This window comes from Mycteria americana, chromosome 20 (genome assembly GCF_035582795.1).
Source record: "Mycteria americana isolate JAX WOST 10 ecotype Jacksonville Zoo and Gardens chromosome 20, USCA_MyAme_1.0, whole genome shotgun sequence".
In the NCBI taxonomy this organism is placed as follows: Eukaryota; Metazoa; Chordata; class Aves; order Ciconiiformes; family Ciconiidae; genus Mycteria; species Mycteria americana.
This window is the reverse complement of record NC_134384.1, coordinates 1598802-1626595: the sequence shown is the minus strand read 5'-3', so window position 1 is coordinate 1626595 and position 27794 is coordinate 1598802. Positions and strand designations below refer to the sequence as shown.

The window sequence follows — 27794 nt, the reverse complement described above, 5'->3', positions numbered from 1 at the left end:
CTAAAACAAGAACAAGAAATAACGTCTTAGTTTATAAACCCCTTTGGAAATAACAGCTTTGGGGATGTTTTTATTTGCAAGGGAAGACTGATGTCTCCCCTTTTTCCTCCAACCACGGGGCAGTTTCAGCCACTCCAACCAAGGTTAGCCCTCTCCAGGGGCTTGCTCCTTTGGCTCAGTGCAGCTATTTTCCACAGGTACGGAAACTCAATTTGCTAAAAAGAGACATTAGGCACAGGAGAACTCCAGCCGGAAAATGGGAATAAATACACAAGTCGGTGTCTGCAGAGGAGAAGGCAATGCTGTTGGAGCGCAGGCAGCTCGCTCAGGAGCAGCTCTCGTAGTAGGCGACTTGCTTGTTGATGGTGTCCCGGATCCTTCCCACCTGCTCCTCCAGGCCCGACAGCCTGGCTGACTTGGACATCAGAGCCTTGTTGCTTTCCTGAATTTCCATCTCTAAAACTGAGAAGGGAGGGCAGGAAAGGGTTACGCGATGATCGGACAGGAGGAAGGCATCATGGCCATTACCCTCCCCAGCAGGTTGGGCTGAGCCTCCACCTCCCTCCTGCATAGCTCTGGTGGGGCAAGGAAAACAAATATCACCGCCTCCTTCTGCATTCCCCCTTCTCCCCCTCAAAAAACCCCAACACGACCGCTCCAAACAAAGCCATTACTTTTGAATGCGTAAAAATGGAAGCGAGCACGTGGAGGAAGACGGGGGCACATCGGCATCGCAGGCAGGGCGTCCCTTCCACGGCCACCCACGCACCCTTGCAAATTCTAAATGTACTGGCACAGCACCAGCAGATGCAGCCCAAATCCACACCATCTCACTGCCAAAAATATGTTGTCTTCCTTGTAATTTCTTTCCCTCATCCCACTGGGAGTCAAAAGCCCTTCCCCAGTGCGTGAGATTATTACATTGTGTTCACAAAGAGTCTTACTTTCCATCCTGAGCATCATGGCCAAAGTTTCCTCAAACAGAGCCTGTGCCTCCAGGTCTATGCTTTGCACCCTGCTGCCCTGCTCTCCCAGAGCCGGGCTCTGCTCCATCCTTCTCTTCAGCTCCGCGTACATTTGTTTCACTTGTTCGAAAGCCTGTGGAAAAGCGGATAAGCGGCGCAGGTAGGATCAAGCAAATAGACTGGGGGAAAGGGGATTTTCCAATGTTGAATCCATTTTAAATATTAAATGGATATTGCACTAGAGCTTTGCCATGGTGTTATCATGCAAATGCGTAACAGTTTGCGAAGGGCTCCGAAAGATGCTGACTGACAGCTGTACGGGCTACTCTGCCTCAGGCGGGAGATACAGCAGAGATAAGTTTCCAGCAAAAAGCATTCGGATTGAGAAAGGTCCTGGAAAAATTCAGCAATGGGATACTGCATCAGATTAATACGAAGTGACACGACAACACACAAGCCGTGGCCTGAACAGGAAAGCCTCCTCGCCTCATCCAAAAACGTGCCAGGACGCGGCTGGCTTTGCTGTCTAACGGCAGCGAGGACGCGGAGCACAGCTGTGACCGCCCTGGCTGGCGACGTGCCGGAGCCCGGTACCTGCTGCGCGCTCCTGGCCTGCTCGCCCGCCTCCCCGGCCGTCTGCTGCGCGTCGGTGGCCCGCAGGCGGTTCTGGTTCGCTCCACGCTGCAGCTGTGAGAGTCTCTCCATCAGCCCGTCCAGCTGGCCCGCAATGGACTTCACGTTCTTCTCAGCTGGACCAAGCACAGCCTCGATCTAAAAGCAGAGTGCTCCACATTAAGAAGGTGTCGTGGTTTAGCCCCAGCTGGCAACTACGCATCACCCAGCCGCTCACTCGCTCCCCCCGGTGGGATGGGGGAGAGAATCAGAAGAGTAAAAGTGAGAAAATGTGTGGGTTGAGATAGACACTTTAATAGGGAAAGCAAAAGAAGGAATTCCTTTGCTCCTTCCCATGGGCAGGCAGGGGTTCAGCCATCGCCAGGAACGCAGGGCTCCAGCACATGTAATGGTGACTTGGGAAGACAAATGTCATCACTCTGAACGTCCCCCTTCCTCCTTCTTCCCCAGCTTTATATGCTGAGCGTGACGCCCTATGGTATGGGATGTCCCTTTGGGCAGTTGGGGTCAGCTGTCCTGGCTGTGCCCCCTCCCAGCTTCTTCTGCCCCTGGCAGAGCACGGGGAGCTGAAAAGTCCTTGACCAGTGCAGCAACAACTAAAACACCTCTGTGTTATCAACACTGTTCTCAGCACAAATCCAAAACACAGCCCCATACCAGCCACCATAAAGAAAACTAACTCTGTCTCAGCTGAAACCAGGACAGAAGGAAATCACATCCCAACCCCACTCCTAATGTTTTTTCCTCTGTGCAGGGACCAGCTACACTGCTTGACAGACACATTGCAGAAGCGGGGTTTTGGCAGGGAGCGGGGACTGCTCCTGCACAGCTGAGCACGGCAGACCCGGGGTTTGTCTCAGGGGGCTCTGGCAGGGACCGTGACTGGAGTTTGGAGAAGCACACAAGTGAGGCACAGCAGAAATAAGAGATTTTCACAGCAAAAGCTTCACCAGATCCCATTTCCCAGCTGCGCTGGTGCAGGACTCTGCCAAGTGTGGAAGTTTCAAAGGAGCGGTGAGCAGGGCACAGTATCGTTATTTGGGAAGTCACGGCACATCGCTTACTTCATCAACACGCTCCTGGATGAACCGGAGGGAAGAGCCAGAGCCCCTGATAGCACCCTGGGCCTCCAGGAGCACCGTGTTTGCTCGTCGCAGATTCGCAAGCACCTCTTCCACGCTGCCCTCCATGGCATTCGCCCGGTTCCTGGGGAAATGCGGGAAACAGCCAGGAGTGAGTGTAGATAATTGCATGGGCTGGAAGTCAAGGTTGCAGAGGCCAAATAAGGAAGCTTAAGAAGCAAGACAGGATTGTTACCGAGAAGGTTGCAATCTCCCTTCCCCAAAAGCCGCAAACCCACACATCTGGACACGCCGCACTCCAGCAGGTTTCCTTTCGAGAGAAGTGTTACTTCTATTTCATACCCCCAAGCAGAGGAGACAAACTGAGAAGGGGAGAGAAAAGCCTTCCTTTAAACTAGTTAGAAACATTTATTTTGTAAGTAGTGCAAGAAAAAGCATTGAAGGAAAAGCAATAACCACTGAACCAGTTTCAATGAATAGTTTTCTGCTTGCAGCGGGACTATTCAGGCCGGGTGACAGAGCTCCCCATAGAAAGCCAGACTCCCTTGTCTCATCACTTCCAGCAGGTTAAGCAGGTGTCAGACACTATCAAGGAGTTTACATACTTATCCCGCTAACCTTCTCGCTGGGATATTGCTGCAAGTCAACATGTGACAAAGTAGATGCTCCAAATTTGCAAGGACATTCTGTAATTACTTTTTAAGGGACCATGGGATAATCCTCCCAACTCTCACCCAGAAAACAAATAGCCCATTTAATCTCCTCATGCTCTCTTGTGCAATTAGGATGTAGGTCACCAATATCAAGTAATACCAGGGCAACGCTGTCATCTCCCATCACAGGGCCTCGAGACAGAGAAAAGCCTCCATTACGTTTGGTAAAGACCTTCTTGTTCTAGTACCTATAACAAGATCTATTCTTGGCAGTCAGATTTCTTATTCGTATTGGGGCACCAGGGAGGTGTATGCAGAGATTGTAGACTCATTCCTTGAGGCACTGTACGGACATAGAAGATCCTGGGCTAAAATTTCGTATTGTGCAAGTCGGTACAGCTCCAGCAGAGTGAGATTTCAACCCAACTGAGAACCACCACACTCACTCCGGCTGAGTGACCCTCAGCTGCCGAAAGCCCTTGAACCCCAACCGACCTGGCTTGTTCTGCCTCCTGCTGAAGCTTCTTGGCCTTAGCAATGTCCTCGGCCGTCTGGGCAAGTATGCTCTCCGGGCACTGCAGCTTAGTCGCCAAATTTTGGATCTCAGTCATTTTTCTCAGGACTGCGGCAGCATCCGTGGGGAGACGTAGGGAGAGAACAGACTCACTGATTTCCTGGACCGTGGCAGGGTCCACGTCCTCGTCTACGGAGCAAACAGTCAGTCGGTGTCAGAAACGGGAGAGGGGAAAGGCGGCAGTGCAAATGCAAGGGAGGATGAGGGCAGGCATCCAGCCATGCATGCTCTCACGCACAGCCTCTTCATTTCAGACAGCTGCCAGGATATACACTGAATTTAATCCCCTTGAATTTAATGTACTTGTCATTCACATCAGCAAAACTTTCAGGAAGTACTGAAATGATACCTTTAATTTGGTGACGAGAACACCGTGGTGGCTAAGCCCAGAGCAGAGTCAGGTGGACCTCACTGAGCAGATGAGGTGGTGTTTCAAGACAAGATTTTTTTATTTCACAAATAAAAGTTAATAAAACTGAGGAATCAGAGGCAGGCAAAGCCCAAGGGACCTTAGCCCAGCGATTAGCTCAGAAATATCTTCACTCATCATTAACACCAGGCAGCACCAAATGACCTGATTTTCTTATTCAGCTAATGCTCATGAGGCTCATTACGTTATTACAATCTGTCTGCGAACAATAAGTCATCCCATTGGATTATAGGACAACAAGGAATTGTCATCTGATTAATAGTCTTCTCCAGAGAAGATTTGTCTGTTTATCTCCGGTCAGCGAGTGTTGCCGGTAAACTTTTCTGCATCGGGTCAGTGCCGACTGCAAATCCTCGGAGAGCACCAGCCACGGGGATGGGTTTGTCCCTGAGCCCCAGAGATGGCACAAGGCTCTGCAGCAGAGCGCGGGGCCCAAAGCAAGCTGTTGTCCGTGCTACGGACAGAAAAATGCCTCCTCCACAGCTTTCCGCTTCTGTTAATTCAGTTCATTGTTTTAGAGGTAATATTTGAGTTCCTGGGGGGATGTTGCGAGACCCCTCCACAAAGCCCTGCGCACAGAAGGTCGAGGCCGTGCGGTACCCCCTGCCCCATGGACCTCACAGATGGCCCCCAAACGTCCCCAGAAGGAAGCAGGCAGGGTCTGCCCTGGTGACGCCCCAGGGAAGTCGACACAGATAAAACAGCCAGGATTAATTTGGGTCGATCCGAACAGCACAGTCAAGCCTGAGCAAGTCAGCTGGCCAAACTGCAACTCCTGACAAAGTCATGGACTTTTGTACTGCTGAAATGTCTTCTCCGTTTTTCAGAAAACACCCCCCAAGCCTGCCTTGCCGTCTCAGAGGATGTGCATTACCTTAGCTACATAAATACCCATGTGCAGATAAACTGGATATCTGAGAGCTTAACTGGGGTGAGCTATTCACAGAATTCAGCTGACTCCCTTATACTGTACTTTCATACATAATATCACTGTAAAAATTAGGTATTTTCCATGCACAAGTCAACCTGCACAGACATACTTTACAGCTTGCAGAGCAGTACCTGACAAGAAGCTTCGGACTTGCTGGATGAACTGCTGGATGTGCCGGACATCCCCTTCTATCTGGGTCCTTGTTACGCTCATCTGGTCCACGAGCCGCCGAGTGTTGCTTTGAATCTGATTTGCAGACGTCTCTGTTGTTTTAATCTGCAAACAGCAATATCCTGATGGAGCCATTTCTTCTCGACCTGGAATCCCAGCAGCCCCACCTCAACACGAGTGAACTGGGCAAGGCACTTGGAAATTATGCTATTCCCCATTCTTAATATGCCACTGCTTTAAAGGATTGTAAATGTTAAAGATTGAGGGTTGGATTTGCAAAGGAAGCTCTCAAACAGGGGCAGTTTGGCTGTTTAGCTATTTAAAACACCTTTGAAATGGATTTTGAACGAGTTTGAAAACTCACTTTATCTTTGCAAGCACACGAGAGGCCATAGAAAGGAGCTACAACAGCACCAACACACACGCTCTAGACTGCATCAAATGTTAGGGGATGCACCTGCGGATTCAGAGAGGTTTCCACATCCCCACCCCTTCTGCCATACTAATCCCAAACCAGGAGGAGGACAGGCTTCCTCGTGACATTTCCAGAGCCGCTCGCGTGCCTTCAGCTCTGTGGCTGCTGTGCTGGGGGGAGGCAGGACCCACGCACGCAGCAGTAAGTCTCCCACTCAAAAATTCCTGAATTTCTGCAGCTGTCCAAAAGATCAAGTCTCAAACAAAGTTTGAGTATGGGTATTTTATCACAGCTCACTCATTCCACAGCTGTCCCCCCCAGGCTCTGCTGCTTGACGCCGAAGGACCGAGCGCAGGGCTCGGCTGCGGGACAGGCGGTGCTGCCCGCACTCACCAGCCGTGCCGTCTCCTGGAGCCGGGCGCTCAGGCTGCGAAACTCCCTGGCGGCTTCCCCGGCCATGGCGAGGGCCCCGCTCGACAGCGGGAAGATGCCGCGGCAGGGGCGGCCGGCCCCGCAGGCAGTGCTGTTGTCTCGCGGGCAGAGCAGCCCCTCGCACTGGGCAGGCGTGCACGTCTCCGCTCGGAAGCCACCGCAGATCTGGAGAGGGAGAGAGCGGTGGGGCAGCGAGGGCACTCGCCTCGCTGGCGAGACCTCAGTGCCCTCGGGGAGGCAAACCGGCACTTCACAGGGGCCAAAGTTTTGACAGAGCCTCGCCGAGGGAGATGGGGAACTTGCTGTGCTCGTGCAGCAGAGCTCCGCACGGGAACAGGGACGGAGGCAGCCCTCCCAACAGGGCTGACGGCGATGTATGCGGCACAGCCCAAATGACCGGAGACCGTGACTGCGTCAGAGAAGGGCAGCCAGAGCTACACACGCGTACGGCAGCACTGAATGCCCACCCTTGAGACAGCAACGCCAGGTCTGCATCTCCTCACCACCCCAAGCTGGAGCGTAAATGAGAGCAAAGCACCCCAGCGGCTCACGAAGAGTAACAGAGCATGTCTGCATGGAGCAAACATCTCATTTACTCTCAGGACAGCAACTCTGCCCCTCGTGGCAGGGGAACCCTGTCCAACCTGTGCGATTTGCTTTGGGAGAGAGAACGGGATGAGAAGACCCTGCCCTCTTGCCTGGACATCCGTGGTTTTAATTGCACGGCATCTTGTAGAGTTACCACCCACCAAAGAGCGCACTGCAGCAGGGGCACATGCAAACCCAGAGCCAGTGCAGGCACCAGCACAGGCTGGTCGCTTGGGAATGTGTTGCTGCTCTGAAAAGCGGAGAGGGGAGGTTGGTGGTCTCCACAGCAACCGTGCATTAGGAGACACCGAAATGGATCTCCATGGCAATAACAAAGCAGCAAAGGAGAAATAAAAGAAACCTCATCCAGAAATTAAGTGGGTCTTTGAGATACAAGAACTGACACGTGAGAGAGTCCTTGGAGGAAAAAGTGTGTGCTTGGGAGAGGGTGGCGGGCAATGCTTCGGTGTCTGTGATCCCCAGGCAAGGGATGCTCAGGCAATTCTCCACTGACGTCCCAAAGCAGCAGGTTGCTTGGATGCCATTTATGAGTCTCTCTGGACAGAGACTTTGTCTTGTGCCATGCTGGACTGTTTGAGGAAAGACACATGACTGCAGGATGAGACTTCTGCCTCCTGAGCACTACAGGGCCCTCCTGAAAACTAGATGTGCGCAGCGGCGAAGTCATAAAACCACTTTGTATCTTCACCTTATTTATGACAGGGGTCAGGTTGGGAGACGAAGCTATCGCGCCCTTCAGGGTCAGCAGCTTGGAGGTGGACTCCGCAAGCCCCCCTTCCAGCCCCGCGGCTCTCCTGCGGCTCTCCCGGGACTCGGCCAGCAGCCCGGAGGCGCTGGCCACAAGGCTGCTAGCATTGGTGGATGTCTCGTAAGCAGATCGGATTGTCTTGAAGGCTCCTGCAGGAATAAAACCGATAAATGACACAAATGCCTCCGTGACTCATAAATGCAGCACAGCTACCTAAACGAAGGCATTGACTATACCCTGCGAGCGGATGTGTGCACAGAGAGGAGGGAGACACAGCCAGGGATTAGTCACTATGGCACAATGGAAAAGCTCCTTTTATTTCCAGATGCCTTTCAGCCATTCCTTCAGTGAGCTACAGAGCTTTCCTGAAGGACTGAACTCTGGGCTGGGGCTAACAGATGGAAACAAAACTAAAGCAAGACAACATGCACACGCTGATCCCGGGCTTTGCTCCGTGCAGCCCAGAAGGGCTTTGGCAGGGCAGGACAGGGCTCCTTCAGAGCCCTTTCCCTGGCTCCTGAGCAGGCCCCACCGTTCCCCCCCAGCACAGCCTGGAAGGAGAGCGGTCAGGACGTGGACCTCTCGGCCCTGCTCGGATGGCGAGGGGCAGAGCGAACCCGCCCAGGCAGCGGCCGCTCGCCACCGCTTGCACGTCCCCGGCCGGCTGAGCCATGCGCTGCAACGGGGAGGGGGAGGCAGCGATGAGGCACTTGGAGAGAATTAACTGTAGCAGGGATATAATGGCAGCCTACCACCAGCATCATCACAGGGCTTAATTAGCTCTTCTCCTAAGCACCTGACAGCCGCCTGGCTCTCTTCCCCACCCCTCCATCCCTTCCATCTGTGCACAACCTTCATTATCTCAGCTTCCTCCCGGGTTTGGTGACACGCTCCCAGCGGGGCTCCCCCCTTCCCACGCTCCCGCTGCGCCCCGGCAGCGGAGTCCGTGCTGGCCAGGGGACAGGAATGCGGTGCCCGCGGAACAAGCCACCCAGCCCCAAAACGCTGGAGCAAATAACCCGATAGCGTGAAATCCTGGGTCACAGACCAGAAACTGGCTCGAAAGCATCCCTCTCGTTGGGGAGGGAAGAGGTATTTGCTGTTCCCTAAGCTGACAGCAGGCTAAAAACTCCATCTCATCTACCCAGCCAGGGGGAAACCACCAGGTACAGTCACGTTGAGGTAAATTAACATCTGCAAATTAAGAGATATTACAGCTGCAGCACTGTACCTGACAGATCTGTGCTGCGGCTCGTTTCAAACTGGGTCTTCTTGCTCTGATACTGGGTGTTAGTGATGAGCAAGCTGCTGTTGAGGGCTTTGAGCTCCCTCGACAGAGAGGCAGTCTCATCCAGAAAACGAAGATCAGGATTTATACCTTGGACCCGCTCTCTGGGAGAGAAAAAGCACAAAACCTGAATTCAAGTAGAGAGCAAAGCACCTGTAGACAGAGAGCAGGGTGCTCTTGCACTGGGGTGCTGCCAACACCCAGTGAAGAGGCACTTCTGAGCCCCGAGAGCTGACGGCCGGGGACACGCCGCGGCCTCGCAGGTTTGCAGAGGCAGCAAAGAGCGGGGCTGGGCTACAGCTCGCAGGGCCATGCCCACGCAGGGACCGGGCAAGATGCCGACCGCCTGGAGCCTGTCCGCCGGCCTCCTGCCTTCACAACAATTTGCACAGGACGGGCACGTGTGGAAGCGCTGCTCTCTTGCATCCCTGGTCACCGCGTGAACAGAGCAAGATTTTCAGTTACAGAAACAACGCAGAACACGTGCGAGCGGCTCAGCGTGATGAGCAGAGTGAGCACACAGAAAAGAGCCAGCATCCCCTCCCAGCTAAGGGATGCACCCCATTACAGCATCCGTCCCTCACCTGATCGCAGCGAGCACGCTGCCCACCTGGGCCAGGCTCTGCTCTGCCGCAGAAGAGCGGCCGAGGATGCCCTGCGCCTGCTGCACGTTGCCCTCCGCCTGCGAGAGGCGCGGGCCGAAGCGGGAGCCCCCGCTCCCGAGGGGCAGCCGTGCGGTGGAGTTGCCGAGGCCAGCCTGGCGCAGGCGCAGGCGCTGGATGTCCCCGTCGTAGGTGCGGAAGCAGGGGTGGCACAGCTCGCAGCCGGGGTAGGTGCTGCAGTGGCCCCGCTGGCACTGGTCACAGCGGGGGCCCATGACACCCGGGCGGCAGAGGCATTGGCCCGTGGTCTTGTCACACCCCACGTCCTCTGTGCCCTGGAAGTCACAGTCACACTCTGGGGGATGGAAAGGTGGAGAGATATAGAGGTGAAGCCCACATATATATATATATACACACACACATTAAAAAAAAAAAAAAAATATATATATATATATATATAAACCAGACCCTGGTAATGGGATGCCAACACAACCTGAAGTCCAACCCCACCTGTCAGCCCCTGCCGCATCTGGGAAGGAGGTGGCACGGGCAGGGGAAGGGGACGCGCCCCCAAGCCCAGTCACTCACCCAGCCCCCGACCCTGCACAGCCAAGGGTCTCGCCCAAGGCTGCTGGGAGGGGACCGGTGGATGCCTGGAGGTGGGGGAGAGCAACAGGGATTAACTAGGAAGCTGTTCCAGAGAGAAAATTTCTCTTGCAAAATAGCATGGGAAGCGCTGATGTCAGGACACGGGCCAGGTGCTCTTTCCCAGATAACCCCTGATTTCACACTGCTAAGCAACACCAAGCCAAAACGAAACGGATGCTCCCTACCTGTGCACCCTGCCCGGACGTCTCCGTAGTGCCTGTCTGGGCAAACCTGCTCCTGCGTGGCAGAGCACGTCCGTCCCGTGAAGCCTTCTCTGCACGGACACTGTCCTGTGAACTGAGAAAGAGAAATACATCAGGGAGACCCGGCTCTGGACGCTTTCCTGGGAAAGCCCTCCCTCCCTCGACTGCTCTTGAGCACTAAAGCCAGCACACGGACAACCTTCTCTATCCAGCCTGCGTCCCAGCACGTGCCTGCACTGCTCACGCCAGGCTGCAGGCTCAGCCGCAGCGATGCAAACAGTCTCCGAACAGCCCAAGCATCGCAAAGCAGAGTTTTAATCTTTGTTTCAAAGACAAAGGAATCGCCCACAAGCAGCCAGTTGGCATCTCAGGTCTCCTCCCTGCACTGAGCTCGTTTGGGACCTACCTTTGGCTCTTAGAATTTGTCATGGGTTTTTTCTATATTTAACTTTAATTTTCCCAGTCGTCTTTTAAGCCTGAAGTGACATACATGCTTTTCCATTGACAAATGAGGATAATTAACTTGCCTCGCCTGCGTGAAGATCTCTTATTAGGACTTCCTTACTAAATATCAGGCCTTTTAAAATGGCTTAATCTTGCCTCGATAATTACCACCATCTTTCATTTTCCTGAATAGCCTGTCATAGTGTTTTCTAGGAAATAGGAAAAGGAAAATAAAAGCAGGATGCGCTAGGGAACGCACGGCCCTTTTGGGGAGGCTCCCACGGACAGGACGGGACAACGGAGCCACCCAACAGGCGGTTTTGATGCTCTGAGCGATCCCCAGCGCGGTGCTGCCCAGCGGGGCACGGCTCCCTTGGCCGTGGCACTCCCGGCTGTGCAGCTTGACCCCCCCGCTGCCCCCGGCAGCCCCTCGCAGCAGCGTTTGCAGAGTTGGGAAAGGGAAAAAAAAAAAAAAAAAAAAAAAAGAGAGGAAGCTTGCAGGTGCATGCACGAAAGAAGGCAGGGAAACAAAAAAGAAATATTGCTGAAATATGCTAAATCTGCCCCGAGGACGGTCCGGACGGGCTGGGCGGTACCTGGTTGCAGTGGGGGCTGCGGGAGCCACGCGGGTGGCAGCCGCAGGGCTGGCAGCCCCGCCCGCTCCCTATGTCCCAGTGCTCGGCTGCACACTGGTCGCAGTTGTTCCCCACCACGCTGGGCAGGCAGAAGCACCTCCCCGTCTCGTCGTCGCAGGGCATGTCCTGCCGCGTTCCCAGCACATTGCAGGTGCATCCTGAAACAGGGAGGGTTTTGTCATATTGAAAAAGGGTGCAAAGCACCAGCCCGGCTTCCCACGAAGCCAGGTCCACAGAAGCACCTTGCAGTTGCCCGAAGATGAGCTCTCCTGCCTCTCCCTGCATGCCTGAGCTTGGCACAAAGGACCTGCGCCTCTGCTCTAACTCTGCGGCGCCCGTCCAAGCGCTGCAGCAGGACTCGGCAGCTGGAGAGACCTCAGCATCCCTCCAGCCCAGCCACGCACACAGTGCTGACCCGAACCACGGCTGCTCTCTGCTGCGCACAGCCCCGCTCGCCCACACGGCATCGCCTCCCGCATCCCCTGCGGCTTCCCAAGCCCTGCACGCCCAGGGAGGCACCCGGGAAGGGGACGCAGCCCTACACACACCTCAGACTCCGCTTCCCCTGTGCTTTTTGCCAAACTCATACCCGAGACAGGCCACAGCCTTAGCGAAGAGGTTTATAAACCTTTGCAAAACGGGCTTTGGCTTGGAAACCCCAAATCAAAGGTGGCTGGGAACTGCATCCCTTTCAGAGCCACGGAGGATGCTGAGCGCGGGGGCAAGGTGGGAGCGCCCTGGGAAGCGGCGGCTGTTTTGGGGTGCACTCACTGCGGCACCCCATGGGGTTGGCGTTGGCCAGCTGGGCGAACCCCGGCTTGCAGAGGTGGCAGCGGTCGCCCTGCACGTTCTCCTTGCAGACGCAGCGCCCTGTCAGCGGGTCGCAGATGGAGCCTGGCACGGTGCCGTCCGGGTCGCACTCGCAGGCTGGAAACGTGCAAGAAGCAGCATTGCTGAGGGGCGCGAGGGGCAGACGGGAGGGTCCGGGGAAGGTGCTACAGGGGGGTAACCGGGCACTCACGCAGACAGGCTTCGGGATGAGCGAGATCTTGCCGCTGGTTGCGAAAATAGTTAGTTCTGCAGCGCTCGCAGTTGTTGCCTTCGGTGTTGTGCTGGCAATTGTCACAGACGCCCCCGCTCGCCCCTCCGCTGGCCCGGTACAGCTCCGCGTCGAAGTGGCACGAGGTCGAGTGACCGTTGCAGTTGCACCCTAAAACACCCAACGAAACGGCCCAGGTAGCGCCGCGCCCGTGCAAACCCCTCCGGCAGCGGCGGCTCCGGCACTAGAGGGTGCCCGAGTCCCCCGCGTGACACGGTGACACCCGCAAGCCGCCCAGGACCAAGCCGGCCCCAGCCGGACAGCGGGGCCGGGTGCTGGCGCAGCCCAGGGCATCGCCCGCCCGCAGCCCCGGGGAGCAAAGCCCAGCGGGCCAACGCGTCGGGGTGCCCTTTGCAGAGACACCCGTGTGAACATCCAGCCCCGCAGCGTCCTGCTAAAAGGTCTCGGAGCTCGCTCCCGCTCCCGTCGCTCACAGCTGGGGAGGGTTTAGGAAAGGCCTCAGGAAGAGGAGAGGAAAAGGCACTCGCCGTACTCTGGCACTCATGGGGATCGTTGTCCTCCGCGGGTGCCCACGGCCGGTCGTTGTAGAGGGTGGCGCAGCGATCGCAGTTGGGACCGGCAGTGTTGTGCTGACACACGCAGTGCCCGTGGACCTGCTGCAGAGACAACGCTTTACCCCTCCTGGATGGCAGCTGCTGGGTTCAGAGCTTCATCCTCCTCTTGCCTTTCCAGCACACCCCTGGCCTGCTCCTGCCCCCACCCAGCCCCCGTTCGCCGTGCGGAGGTGAAGCCCCAGCACCCAGAGAGCGCAGCTGCAGCATCAGGGACTGGCTGCTCCTCACCCACAGCAATTCCCACCACCTCTTCCACCTACCCAAGGACAGCCACGCTCAAGGCAAAGCAGACAAGCATAAGCTGGGGACAAGAGAATCCCACAACAGCAAACAACCCATGCTGGCAAATCCTCCCGGACACGAAGGAGCCTGCTGAAACTTTCTGCGTGTCCCCTGCCCAGCCAAGAGACCCAGTGCTGGCAGGAGCGGTTCCCCCCCGAGCACGACCTCCCACAGCCACTGAGCTTCGTAACTCCTTATAAAGCCCCTCCACCTTCTTCCCAACACAAAAAGGGGTTTACGTGGGGGTACCACCGCTTGCTGTCTCACAGCCACCATCCCACGGCTGCAGGCAAAACGGGGCATCGTTTTCCCTGATTACAAGCAGCCTCTGGCCAGGGGAAAGACTCCCACACCCCATTGCTGGTCATCCTGGCCAAGGTCTCCCGAGGAGCATTCCTGGGCATGTGGCAGAGCCTGATGTTCCTGCTGGGGTTCAGGGATGGTGTGACACCACAGAGCTCATCTTTAGGCTTTTCGCTTCACCTCAGTGCTCACCGCGGCATGCAGGTCTCCCGAAGGGGCGCAGCGGTCGGCGTGTCCGTGGCAGAAGCAGCTCCCCAGCACCTGCATCTCTGTCACAGCGTAGAAGCTGCTGGGCGAGCGGTAGCCCTGGCGCACAATGTGGGGGAGCCTGGTGAAGTTGATCCGCAGGTTGGTGAACTGCCCCAGCTCTGTTGGGGACCGAGGAGAGGTGTGAGGGGACAGCAGGCACCGGCTGCAGAAGCACATTGAGATTCGCGTGGAGGGCTCGGAGCAAGAAACAGAAGCATCGGCACGAAGAGCAGCAGCTGAGTCATCAGCAAAGACCAGACATTGCTCCCTGACACCTCGGAGGCACCAGGGCAGCAGTCCTACATGAAGCTCGAGGCCTTGTTTGCAGAGGACCTGCTCCCCTGCGGGGTTACCCCAGCTGAGCGCTCTCCATCACATGTAGGAAGAACCATGAGGTGCATCATCCCCCTCTCCCTTTCTCAGATAGGAAAGAGGCCAGTCACTTACTATCGATGGTCTGGCTGTAAGAGGTAGTGATGGTAGATCCCAGGTCTTGGACACTGAATTTCACCTTAGAAGGAACAAAAATAAGTTAAAAAGCAGGAAACACAAGGTGCTTTCTTCTCATGCTCTGGGCAGCATGTGCTCTGGACCTGCCTCTGCAAAACATCACTTAACACAGGGAAAAGACTTCAGAGTTGTAGAGGATTTTGCAGAAGGACCAACATAACCCCTCGCTTGTCACAAAGCAGTGAGGGCTTTCCTCCCAGAGGAGCAGGAATCCTCCCGAGGACTCCCCTCAGCCGTGCCGGATGTCCACAGGCACCATCCCTCGCCAGGTGTAATTCCGTGTAAAAGACTTCCAGGCCAGCACGTGTTTCTGCAGCGTCGTGCAGGCCACCCACCCCAAACCCAGGGTCACAGCAGGGGGAACGGGCACGTGTGGGAGTCCTTGCCATAAAACCCCACAAATCCTACCTTGCCCCCGTGCAAAGGGTGCCCCTGCAGCGCCTGGCACCGAGCGTCCTGCCAGCTCTCAGGGGAGCCCCGGGGGATGTGGGGGAAGGCGGCGGCGCAGTCGGAGGCCAGGTACCGGTACACCTCCCAGGTCTTGCCGAAGTCGGTGGAGCGCTCAATCAGCATTCCGACAGGCAGCGGCGACTGCAGAGCAGGGAAAGAGGCACATCTGTAAATGCAGCGCACCCCAGCCGGCTCCCACCCCAGGGCCTGGGGATGCCCGTCCTCCTCCTCCTCCTCCCTCCAGGCTCAGGTGCCCGCAGGCTGCTGGGGCGATCCCCTCCCCTGCAGGCTACCAACACCTTCTGGCTCCCCCGCTCCCCTCAGCCAGCCCTGCTGCAGCCACGAGGTACATCTGCACCAAGGAGATTTTTAGGCAGACATTCGTGGGACGGGAACCCACCACCCTGCTCTGCTCCTCCCAAACACCCGGGGGAATGGCTATGAAAAACAGGGAAAAAGGAGAGATGGGGACCCTGGCATGCTTCCTATCAGGAGCCCGAAGGGAGCTGTGCACTGAGATCCCCACATCTCGGAGAGCCAGCAGGGCCCATCCACCGTCATCCGTGACCTCCTCACAAGCGGAGATGCTGCACACGAACCCTGAAGTGAAGTAGGATGCTGCCGAGCTGGAATGTCTGGTCCAGGTCCAGCTGCAAAGAGACGCGCTCGATGCCTGCGGGCACAGAGAGGCAGCTTCAGAGGTGCAGACTGCAGACTTCGGGAAAATAAACCGCTTAGCTGCCTGAACCAAGTCATTTATTTCCTTCTTTCCTTCCAATCTATTGAATTCAACACCTCCTCCTCTTCCCCTCATGCCATTTATTGCCGGGGACCCAGAGCTCTGGTGTCCTGGGGGGACCCCAGCGCACCCAGCCGGTACTCACCGTTCTGGGACTGCCACCAGCGCGAGTGCCCGGCGGAGGACAGGACGTTCTCCACGCGGTGGCCGTTGTAGGCGTGCGGCAGCCGCGAGTCGCACCTGCAGCATCTCATGCTCCACTGGAAGAGAAAGGGCGGGTGGAAGCGACCGGCCCGGCTCGGCCGGAGGGAAAGACCCCGCTGCGGACCCCGGAGGCGAGGGGCCCACGTGCAGCGTGGCCTGACTGAGGAACAAACGGTGTCGGTAAAGCTGGTTTATTAGAGATCTGAAGAACCACTGTCAATAAGCTAACGATATGCAAGACTCTAGTGGCCCCCTTCACACCCCATCAAAAAACACAACCCATGGTTTTATGGACTGAAAACTAAACCCAAAATGCTTTCGACTAAAACACATTTTTGGCAAGCCATCAAAAATGCCTTTTTTTAAGCAAACCCCCTGGTTTTCCATAATGACCACACTTGATAGAAAGCTCTCTGCAGCTTTTCAGGACCAGTTTGCCTTTTCCACACAGCCGAGGGGCTGTTTGTTTGGGTGAACAGAAAGGCCTTTCTCTCGCATCCAAAAGCCCTGGGTGATGCTCGGTCCCCCTGCGCTCTCCCCGGGGAGCGGAGCAGGAGCAAACAACCGAGCAGGCGAGAAGTCAGCGGGGGGGAAGTCAAGCGGCTCAAAGTTCAGCCCTTCACTTGAGCAAGTAATTCAAGGAGCAAACACAGATGTAGCACGGGGAACGTGGGGATGGGAGAAAACAGGGTCCCCAAGGAGCAAACAAATACCCAAATTTTGACTAACCAAGCAACGCTCCGTGCAGTCACTAACGTGGGGCCGCCGGGTGCGCGCAGCACGTGAGTAGGCTCAGAAAAGCATAGAAAGCGGCAGGAAGGAGATTGAGCAAGAGACGGGGAGCGGGGAAGGTCCGGACAGGGGCCAAGAGGAAAGGCGGGCACAGGGTAGGCAAGCAGGCTGGGCGAGGGCCACCGCAAAACCGGGGGGAGACACCCAGGTGAGGCCACGGTGGGGAAGGGCAGGTCCCGGGGGATGTTAAAACAGCAGGTGATGACAGAGCCCACAGCGGCATCCCACGGGCGACACGGGGAGGCCCCATCCGAAGCACTCGGTACTGGCCACGCTCAGAGCGGAGCAAACACAAGGGGCTGCAGGTAACGCCGTCCCAAAAGCAAAAGTAACGTGAAACATTTCGACTAGAAATTGAAGTTGTCAGTGGCCCAGAGCAGTAAAGCAGCCTCCCAAACGGAGCAGCGGGACACACGCTTCACACCGACACATCCCAAAGCCCGAGAAATCGGGGAAGATTAAGAACAGCGTTTGCCAGGGATGGCGGGCACTAGCCTTGGTGGCATGGGGCAGGACGGCTCAGAAAGGTCGTCCTGGGAGGAAAGAGGGTTTGGGGGAGAGGAGGGGAGCACGTCTGGCAAAAAGTCTAACAGCTGACACCAGGAGGGCAACGAGATACCCCGCTGTGAGGGCTGGCACTCCCTGGGGTGGCATAAGGTGACAGCAGAGGCATGGGCATGTTTGGGACCCCAGTGATGAGATCAGCTTTCAGTGGAGGAGCAGAGTCATCGGGTGACAAGAAGCACTTGATATCCACCTCTGTGCTAAAATCTCCCCATCTGATACTTAAACAAATGAGCTGATTCCACCCCAAAAACAACCCTACGCACAAGCTGGGGTCCGGAGAGATCTGCGCCTCGGAAAGGCAGCAGGAGGTGGTGGCCGGGGGGGCACGGTTGCACCAAGATTTCTGGTTTCCCCTTTAAAAGATTAATTCACAGTTTACACATATTTCCTTACTCCTGAAACAGGCTCACCTAAGTTGGCAAAGTCTCTTATTTCTACAAAGAAGAACCCAGCTTCATAAGAACTATCTTCTTTTTTTTTTTTTTTTTTTTTTTTTTAAATTTAAAGAAAAATTCATGGAAAACTTTGTCCGGAGTTACCTCTTTGCTTGCTCTCACACAAAACCACACAAGGCATAGGCTGGCTTTGAACAGAAAGCTCTACCTGGTACCGCACCAGATGCAAAGCCGCCCGCCGGCTCTGGCAGCCCGGGGCCGTGCTGACAGCGGGAGCCCGGCACACGGCGAGGCGGCCGGGCAGCAGCAGCCAGATGTGAGCTCACATCGTGGGTTGCTTTAGTTCCTGACAAAGCCCAGACCCGACTCTGCTCTGCCCCCGGGCCCGGGAACCCTTCAGCAGTTGGGCGGACATTGAGGAGAGATCCTCACTTAAAACTGATCTGTTTCCATAATATTTTCCCCAGTCTTTATGTTCTCTGTCTATAAATATCCCAGAACAGGAGTTGGCTAACTACAATATTTATAACAATATTGCAGAGTAAGCAAACAGAGAATTCAAAATATATAATCATGCAATTTCCCTGGCTCTACCAACTCCTCCTGGCTCTGCCAGTAAGAATCAGAAATAATATAATCGGGTCCAGGCAGAAGAACTCATTTCAGATGATGACTACTAGCAGCAAATTTTCAGGAAGCTACAGGAATTATCCAGGGAAATAATCTAATGAACAATTCCCAATAATGATTAAACTTCACAACAGTTCTGTGATTAGCAAAGGGAGAAGGAAGGCTTTCTGCAAGGGGAAAGGTTAATCTCGGCTAAATTATTCATCAGGAGTGATTCACGCATACTTATTAGACCATTCACACAGCCAGACACAAGTGCCTTCTAGTAGCTACAATGCAACGCTGGCAATGAAACTGCAACCACACTTAAAATGCAGCACTAAGTAAAAATGAAGCTTAAACCGTGTGAGACAGACCCTCCCATGCAGCCCGGGGGCTGTGCTTGGTGCAAAAATCTTTGCCTATTTTTTTCTTTTTTTCCCCCTGAGCTTTTTAATTAAGGCTAAACTTAACACTAGAAGCAAAATTCATTTCACATCCCTGGATCAAATTGTGAAACTCCTCTATTGCACAACAGGAGTATTTGCTATTACTGACTGTGACTATGTGTCTCAAAGTTCCTTGGGACAGAGGGAATTATCAAAAATTGCAGTCCAGCGTCGGGCCGAGGGGAGATTCACCAAGCCCACACCTTTCCCCAGCTCTCCCCTTCTTTTTTTACCAGCATAGCAACAGACTCGGTAGATCCCTCAGAGCTGGGCTTGCCAGGAATAGAGCAGGGCTGCGGGCGGACGTGACAATGGGAAATGAAGCGGTCAGGGTCTAAGCTGGGTCACCGACCCCTGGGGCAGCCCCAGCCCTGGCTCTCCAGCACGTCGTCCCCTCCAGCACGTCGTCCCCTCCCTGCCAGGCACCACAGGCCCCAGCCCGTGTGCTGCTGCAGCAAAAGAGAACGGGTACGTGTTTGGGTAGGTGTGGGATGTGGGGCTGAAAAGGCCTCTGGGAAGGCAAAAAAAGTTGTAGGTCTGCATGGAAACCACTAACCGCCCCTCTGTGCCCCCAAGCTACTCTTAAGAGTCACCCAACATACAGGTTATGGAGGTTCAGAGATTAAAGGAAATTCCTTCCAGCCTTCTGAAAGGTAATTCAGAAGGCAGTCGTTTTGGAGGAAAAGCTAGCACGTTGAGAATAAACGGATTCGTGTTTTAGAAATAAATGGTGGCGAGGAAAAAAAAAAAATCCATGTAGAAGAACAACCAGGTATTGTAAAAATGCCCGCATATTACATCACGCACCGGGGACACTCCTGCGCGGCGCGTGCAGGGCCACGGGTGCAGACCCAGCCCTCGCCCGTGCACTCTCCGCAGCTCTGCTGCAGGTTTTTGGTGCTCTCCTCCTGCTCCGACCTTGTGAACCAGTTGCTCGTCAGCCTCTCATGCTTCCCCGCTCATGCAGGGGCAGAAAACCGCAAACAATTTTAAGCTGATGGACTCAGACCAAAATATTTTAAGTAGCTCTAGCTGCCATTTTAATATGAGTAGAGAGCCCTTGAAATAAAACTTCCTGGCATAGGTGCACAACCCAAAATAAACTGAAGTTATTCATCAGCAAAAATGGGAAGCTGCTTCTCTCCAGTCATGAAATGAAGACCTTTCATAGCTGCGGAGACCTTGGTGGTCCTGCGTTTAACCCAGCTCCATGTCAGTGAGAGGAGCTGTGTCAGTCGGGCTCCTGGCATGCAGCCCTCCCATATGAGCGCCTTGCATGGTCTTGCACTATTAATATTGTATAGGGACAGTAATTACTGTACCAAGTGTATTTGGTGACAGTCTGGAAGGCAGTGGGAATTGGTACGTATACAGAGAGACTGAGGGTTATTACGAAATAGGGTGGGCAGCAAGAATAAATTACAACAGGAACAAAGGCACCTGTTAAAGCCAAGTCACGCAAGTTGCTATTCCAACCCATTTTCATTCCCTGTGACACTAGCTGTAGGACATCGCTACGCCAGGCTCACGGAGCAGGGCTCCTCTTGCCTGTGAAGTTCTCTATACATTTTCCATGGGAAAACATGGTAGAAGTTACCCATGGTTATGTTGGCGTGGTTAAACTTCTCCGTGAGCAATTGGTATTTGCTAAACTGGACTGTGCTTCAGTTTTGAAACAGATATGTCTCTCAGCCATAACATCTCACGTCACATCCTTGCTTGGCCAGTCAGAAGCGACACTGGGAAGTGAGCTCTGAGGTTATGCTCAAAACACACGTAGAGGGTTCTGACCCTCAGCTTGGTTTTACTGCTGAGGCGACAGCAGAGATGGGGGAGAAGACACAAGCTGGACAAACACCCTCGGCATGGGGTTTAAGGAAATGAAGTTCATTTCTCTTGCTTAAAAGCAAGCACGTGGGTGCCTGTTTTCCTCACCCCATCTGTTCTCACATCATCTCCCCTCAGCAAAACTTCATTTAAAATCTGCCAGGATGAGAGTCTGCAAAACTCATACTGCACCAGCTTATCTCCACACCCCGCACACATCGCCGGGGTCCTGTTGCCTCTGCAACTTGTCTGCAAGGGAATGACGTGATGTCTCCCAGCATATGTGTCAATTTGCAGTCGTGTGGCAAAAGAAGATACAGAGAAGGGAGGGAGAGGAGAAAAAAATAATGGGAAACAGGGTTTTTCTTCTGCACATTCACTACAGGTAGGGACACATCCCTGCAGCAAAGAGCAGGGTGTGTCTGAATGCCAGAATAAGATGAGATAAGCACAGAACAGCCCCATATTACCTTCAACAGGTCTGGAATACAAATTATTCGGTGCAAACCCTCGACATTAAGAAGTAATACCCAAAACTAGAAGCCCTGCTTTGAGCAGGGGGTTGGATCTCCTGCGGTCCCATCTGACCACAATTATTTCACTATTTTGTGGATGCATTTTTCTGTGTTTTTACAGACTTGAGTTTGACTGATGACATGGGTCTGCAAAGCAAATGAGCTGGGAGGCACAGTGGCTTTTCAGCATACTTTCCCCTGTTCCAACACGCCTAGGGCCCGCTGAAGCACCCAGCAAGCGGCATATTTTAGATCAGTACCGAGCTCCCTGACCGACTCATGCAGGTGGGCAAGCCGATGTAACCATCAGACGGTAGCCATGAGGCAGACAGAAGCATTAGTCTTGCACGTATTCTCTTTCGCAGACGTTGGCCTGTATTTTTGGAAGCAGCCAAAGACGACTCAGTGCTGAGACACCACAGGAAGAGATGCTACGGACCAACCCCTGCCAGGCAGCTGCGACCAGACCATCCGTCAGCAGGAGGAATCCCCTGCCGCACCAGGAGCTCTCCTGCCCAACGGGCTCACACTCCCCTCCCATTACCTCATCTGGGGATTCGGCTTCTCTGGAACCTCTCGTCTAGACTCCTACCTGCATGACCCCATGTCACCGCGACACAAGGATGATAAAGGTGACTTCCCACCCACCCTTCGTTGCTCATATCCACCGAGTGCCCATGCAAAGCAGGTGAGAGCAGGCAGAAAGTCTTGGTCCTTAACCTTATGCAAACAACATTTTAATGTCCAAAGTCTCCCAGGGTCGGGGCGTGAGGACCCACGCAGTCACCACACACACAAACTGCTCCGCTGCGGGATGCAGGAAACGGAGCAGCAACGCAAGCACAAGGACACCCAGCTTCGTTCCTCTCTTGCCTATTCTTTGGCAAAAGCTTTCACAGCGATGTGCAGGGTGCTGTGGGTACTCTTCAAAATTGACAAAACATCCAGAAAAGTCTGTAGCTATTTTCTAGTTCTGAATATGTCTTTATGCTGAAAGCATTGCACACGCCCGGAGGAAAGAAGTCCTCTCCCTCCAGAGAAGCGTTAATCTTGCTGGGTGCGAACACACTACGGCGCAGGTACTACGGTGAGGCCGAGAGCCGAAGGCGTGCGCAGCCCTCGTGCCGTTGCTCAGAAGGGCCAGGCCAGGGGACCAGGAACCTGCTAATCCCCGCAAAAGGCACACGGTGCCTTCCCTTGGCTAGAGCTAGGCAGTGTGAGCTACTACTCCGTATTGCTATCAAAGCGCTATACTTAGCATTTAAATAACGAGATGAGTTAACTGGGCCTTAAATCCCACCTCGGTCAACGAGAGTCTTTCCACACACATCAGCTCCGTTATGACTGCAAATCCAGGCTCACTTATTTTTCTATTTTATTTTCAGTTTCCCTCTTGCTTTTACTTTCCCTGCTGACTTGAACAGCCATTTCCCAAGTGCTAAGCGATTTCCAAGCCAGACCATTGGTCTGCCCAGTTTCCACCTCCCATCACTTTTCTAATCATCGCTGCAGTCCTCTGTGCTATAAATGGCAATGCTGAGCGTCCCTCTTGGATTTTGCTAGACTGAGCCTACAGCCAAGGAATGGAGCAATCAGTAGTGCAAAGTATAAAGGTCAGGGGGATTTGGAACCGGAGCAGACAATGGAGCAGAGGCTGAAACCGATGCTCATGGCGAGTGACCCACCAGAATTGCAAAAGAGGACCCTGGGGCCAGCGTGGGCCGGCAGCGGGGCCAGACAGCGTGCGCCCGCCAGCTGGCACGAGGGCACCGGCAGCCAGCGAGAGCAACCCCTCCTCCCATGCCCTCTGCTGAGATTGCAAAACGGACTCCAAATTTGTACCTATTTGGCAACAAAACGAGAGCAAGACTTGTAACAAAAGAAGTCATAAGAGTCAATAAATTAAATATGCTTACTTTTTATGGGATGGGAATAGGAAAATTGAGTTCAGGGGATTAATTTTTGCTTAAAATTAGGGAAGTAGAAAAAGGGTGGAAAAAATTAGGAAATGCTCATCGCATAGGGATTTCTCCTGCAAAGATAGGAGCTGGCATACTCATAACTCCCATTAGCCATTACAGCTGCAGAACAGAAATCAGGATCTCTGAGGAATTTGCTAGCAGTAACGATGCATCTCTTATTTCCGTAAAGGAAAGGACCACATGTATGCAGGCAGTAAGGAAGCAAAGACCCCAGTCCCAAAGCTAGAATTGGAGAATCCAACTTAACATATCAGTGTTAATTGTTCCATATCCCTTTTAACCCTGGTACTTGTAAGGCAAGGTATAAGGAATATGAAAACTGAATAGTTTAGGGACTTGAAGACTAGAAGAGACTGCCGCAGTCTTGCTGTCTGCCTTCCTCCGCAGTACTGCCACGAGACCTCACGCACTAATTCTGCGCTGAGCGGATCATTTCTGCTCAAGGGATATCACAGGTATGAGAGAGACATCCCGTCTCCACGTCAAAGATTACAAGTGACGCGGATGATCACAACTGAAGGCCCTTCAGAGCGGTCTCTCAAGGTCCAGCAAAGGGAATAATGAGCCCACTCCAGCTGGTATGAGGACGACCAGCTTTATCAAGGTTTGCAGACACTCGCGTCCCATAGTACAAACCTCCTCTTCCAGCAAAAGTCACTGTCGAAAGTCAATATTAAGTGAAGATTTCAGAAGTACGTTTACGTACAATTCTCCTCAAGTATAAACAGAAATTGGGAAGAAAAAAAAAATTAAGCCAGAGCAGAAATAATTGCTTGCTTTTTTCCTGTTCCTGGGCCACAGCACCCTTGAGAAGCAGCGGGGGTTTGCCGGGGAGGCGAGCAAACAGCCCCGCTCCCTGGGAGCAGCAAAACAGCTCCGAAAAAGTGAGTGGGAGCCTGAACAGAGGAAATGCCTGACTGCAACTGTCAGCCTGGAAAATGACCTGACAAAGGACAGATGCTGCAGCCAGCCCAGCATCCAGCAGGACGTGACGCTCCTACCTGTCCGGGCCAGGGAGCCGCCCGGTTTCGCACCGACCAACAGCTCCCAGCCATCCCTGAGCCCACGGAGAGGCAAAAATCTCTCCAGCCCAGCGAGAACGCTGGCTCTGTAACACATGCACTTACTGCCACATCTTGGCCTTCAACTTGAAGGGGAATTAAAAGCAGAAGAATGCTGACTCACTCGAGCTGGATTTCACTGTAGCAAACACTGCCTCACCAGAGGTCTGCCATTTCCTTCCCTCTCAAGCATCTCTTCCAAGACCCTTTTTGCCTGTCCTGCATTGAACCCACTCCCTTTCGAGCTCCTCCCACGGCAGTTACGGGGTTAACGTTGCCAGACGGATAGAGAAAGGCTTTAGGAAGCGCTCACATCAAGGACATCACCCCTGTAGCGTTTTCAGCTCTGTGCTCAGGCAGACTTATCCTTAAACTCTTACTCTGATTTGGTGGCAGCTTTGGAGCCTGGGAATCCGCAGCTGGCTGAAACGTTATCCTCCCGAGCACCATCTCCTGCCCCCGCACAACCAGCGTAATTGAAAACAGTTGTTCAGTTCAGAAGCTTTTCCAAGTCTTTGTGAAAGACCTGAAACGTTCCCATTTTTGACAAGTGAAATATGAATTAAGCATATAACTAAAAAGCCCAGAGATAGGAAGGCTTGGAATATTTTGGATGCAAAAGCTTCCGTTTTGCCTCCAGTGCTTCAGGCCAGAGCTTTGCTGCCCTTTCCCTACCACTGCATTCGTGCTCAGCTCCTCTTCTCGACCATGGAGATGGTAGAGAAGGGCTCGAGGGGACACCACGGATGGTGCAATGACCCAGCACGGTTGGAAGGGGAATAAATGCCTGAAATAGGTTAAACGCATCCCTGCAAAAGGGTACGAAGGATAGGACGGGTAAAGGCATTAGCATCCCTACGTGATGGGATGGAGGAGGTGAACGTACCTCTCCGTGGGGCGTGCAGTACGTCTCGGGCTTGGTGAGGCCGCAGGTGGAGGAGGCTCTCAGGTGATGGGCTCGTCCCAGCAGGAGGTCCCCGGCCGGGGGGTAGCAGGCTCCCTGGGAGCAGGCTCGCTGGGCGCCCAGCAGCCGCGGGGCAGCTGGAAGAGCAGGAAAACAGGGCTTGGGGTTGTGTCAGGGTGGCACACAGTCATCGACCAGCACGTCTGCTGTTTTCTACAACAGACCAACTACTGTCACGCTTGGGATAAACCAACAAAATGTACGTGCCAAAAAGGACAAAGGTATTTTGCCCCTGAATCGCCTTTATTTTTTAATAAGAAAAAGGCACTTCTAAAGCGCTTTGCACTAACAGTTATTTCCGAAACTCTTCTTTGCCATGACCGCAGCGTTTGGGCTGCAGGATGCTCAGCTCCCTGCCTATCGTACTGAACAGCCCTGTTTGGTGTCCCCTGTTTACCGACATCGCCAGCCCTGCTGCTCAAGACAGAGAGAGCAGCCTTTTGCCAAACACCAGCACGATTATCAAATACCAGTCTCCCAGCTGCTGCCACGGTACTGCTAATACAAAGCTTACATTAGCAACGTTTCTATTTAGTCAGCTTCCCCCATATCCTTTTAGAAACACTGTACGGTGAGCCTTACCCAGAAGGACAAATAATGCCCATGGCCAAAGCTGGCAGCGAGACTCCATACCGCCAAGGACACGCCTAGGGAAGAATTTGCAGCGTGAGTGAAAATGAGCAGAAAATGCCAATCTAAAGCTCAGTCTAGGACCTTGACATTCCTTCTCAGTTTACAGGGAGGTAATTTTAATTGATCTACAACAGAATAACGTGGGTGAAAAATCAAGAATAATGAAGAGGAAAATCAGATGCTCAGATTGTATTTGTTTTTAAAGTACAAAGAATCCCAGCTTTTCATCCGATTCATGAAGCATGCACAAGATTCTCCTAAAGCGTGTAAGAGATTACCCTCTTCCCCAAACACTATCTTTGGATCTTAATATTATTGCTGAGGTGAACCACAGGTACCAGCACGGCACCTTGCTCTCAGCAGAGCTGCAATTTCTGACTGCCTGTCTCCCCAGGGACATCGAGAAGCCGCAGCCCCCAGTATTGCGATCCACAGTGGGCAGGGAGCCGGCACCGATGCCAGGTTGCAACGCACGGCTAGAAACGATGCCCTAACAAGCGTGCACACACACGGCACACGCAGCCCCCCCATACGCACCCCCCAGCCACCTCTTCCCAGGCACGCTGCCCTTTCTGTTCTCCAGCCCCACCCCTTTGCCCTGCGTTTCCAGAATCAATTCCAGATTAAAACGCGCCAGGGCACGCGGTGGCCAAAGTCTTGTTCTACGAAAAGAAAAAACCCGTAAAAATTGCTGTAGAATAAGTGTCTCCTGCAGGAGAGCCCAGGGGAGGCAGAGCTGCCGGCACACCCCCAGCAGCCAGAAGCCTCACCTGCCCTCTTCCCCACGTGAGCGGGAGCACCGTCCCCGGTCCCCGCGGTGTTCCCGGTCCCCGCGGCGTCTCGCACGTCCCTGGCTCACAGCGACGGCTCTCGCCACCCGGCAGCCGATCTGCAACCGCAAGAGCCCTCTGAGCGCTGGCTCTCTCCTCTCCTGGCTTTTAACACGCAGCTGCCTCACCTGGGAAAGAACGTGCCTGTGGGTGCAGTAATGATAAAGGGAGTGATTCAGGCATCTTCAGACATACACACCCAGTTACCGTATAACTCATGACAGCTTCTAGACAGGGCTCACGGCCGCAGACATAAATCACTTTGGATGAGGATGACTGAACCAGCTGCTCTGCAGGTAACCAGCAAGTGAAAGCCCATTTGTAGGCAGCCCTACCCGGGGCTCGCGTGGCCACCGCTGGGACATCGCCAAGGCAGCTTGAAACCAGCTCCCTCCAGAGCTGCTGCGCGGCTCGGCATGGGGCGATACACCCGTGTTACCCGCCCTCTCAGCCAGGTTTTGCATATCGTGCTTAGCATCGTGATGACAAGGCAGCACTGCTATCAGCACCTAAGCTTGATCGTTTAAAGCCTAATTAGGGACGTCCACATGAGCTATAATCACACTGTGCGTTCACGTATCCGACTTCAGCCCGAAGGCGACCTCGAGCGCAGCGACTGGGCTTTACAGGCAGGCTCGGTCACGCAGCCCCTCTCCTGTCCACGGCACTGGAATTCCTCAAGATGCAAAATTACATAAGATGACCTTGAGGATTATCTACAAAATGCAATCCTGTGAACTCACCAGCTGTGAAAAAAGTCAGTCATCACATTTTTTAAGAAACATAATTCTTGTCTGCGTACCTCAAAAAGAGCCAAGATATCCAAAAGGACTCTATTTATCACACCAGGATGGTTTCTAATATCAGCCTGGGAGTGTGTGGAAGAGCCAGACCCCCAGCTGCGTGCCCACCTGATGAGGAGCCCTTCTCCCCTACTTTGGACCTAATTCAGAGCTCTCTTGCACTTGACCTTTTTCAGTGGTCACTGTTGCTTTACATTAGTATTAAGGGAAACAGTATCATAAGCGGGTTTTTGGTGGTTTTTTTTTTGTTTGTTTGTTTTTTGTTTGTTGTTTTCTTTTTACTGTGCCAGCAAAGTAATGAATTTTTAACAAATCTGTTTAAACTGTCGACTGTTCGGTGAACGCAGCTGGGAGCGCAGCTCAGCAGCTTGCACACACAGCCACCACCACCCCACCCCCACTCCCACAGGGCTCCCGGGCACCACTCCCATGCTGTGTTTCAGCTAAAACACAGTTTTTCATCCTCAAAAACTTACATCAAGCCTTTTCCATT

The 27794-nt window shown here is 53.8% G+C and overlaps 1 protein-coding gene across 5 annotated transcripts; it reads right to left on the bottom strand.

Annotated features, from left to right (window-relative positions):
* Positions 1–28: 28 nt before the first annotated feature.
* On the bottom strand, positions 29–27794 carry LAMB3 (laminin subunit beta 3). 5 transcript variants are annotated; one of them, XM_075521759.1, is made up of 24 exons: positions 27778–27794; positions 26439–26642; positions 25618–25682; positions 24958–25112; positions 15816–15930; positions 15531–15604; positions 14890–15072; positions 14419–14482; positions 13903–14090; positions 13056–13179; positions 12485–12673; positions 12235–12390; positions 11425–11621; positions 10367–10478; positions 9516–9888; positions 8875–9035; positions 7584–7792; positions 6248–6451; positions 5400–5544; positions 3829–4036; positions 2663–2804; positions 1560–1736; positions 945–1098; positions 29–462 (listed from the first exon to the last, which is right to left on the bottom strand). In XM_075521759.1, coding segments are annotated over exons 1-24 (3738 nt in total). In that variant the 5' UTR covers positions 27780–27794; the 3' UTR covers positions 29–325. The 5 variants fall into 5 exon arrangements, with proteins under 5 accessions (XP_075377874.1, XP_075377875.1, XP_075377876.1 ...); XM_075521760.1 differs by having other exon boundaries at positions 13056–13176; XM_075521761.1 differs by having other exon boundaries at positions 13915–14090.

Bases quoted from the DNA above. Each gene is read 5' to 3' on its own strand.
- LAMB3 (XM_075521759.1), bottom strand. The intron at 25,683-26,438 runs GTGAGGCTTCTG...ATTCTTCCCTAG, and splicing joins TCACGTGGGGAAGAGGGCAG to GCGTGTCCTTGGCGGTATGG. The intron at 4,037-5,399 runs GTACTGCTCTGC...TTTGCTCCGTAG, and splicing joins AGTCCGAAGCTTCTTGTCAG to ACGAGGACGTGGACCCTGCC.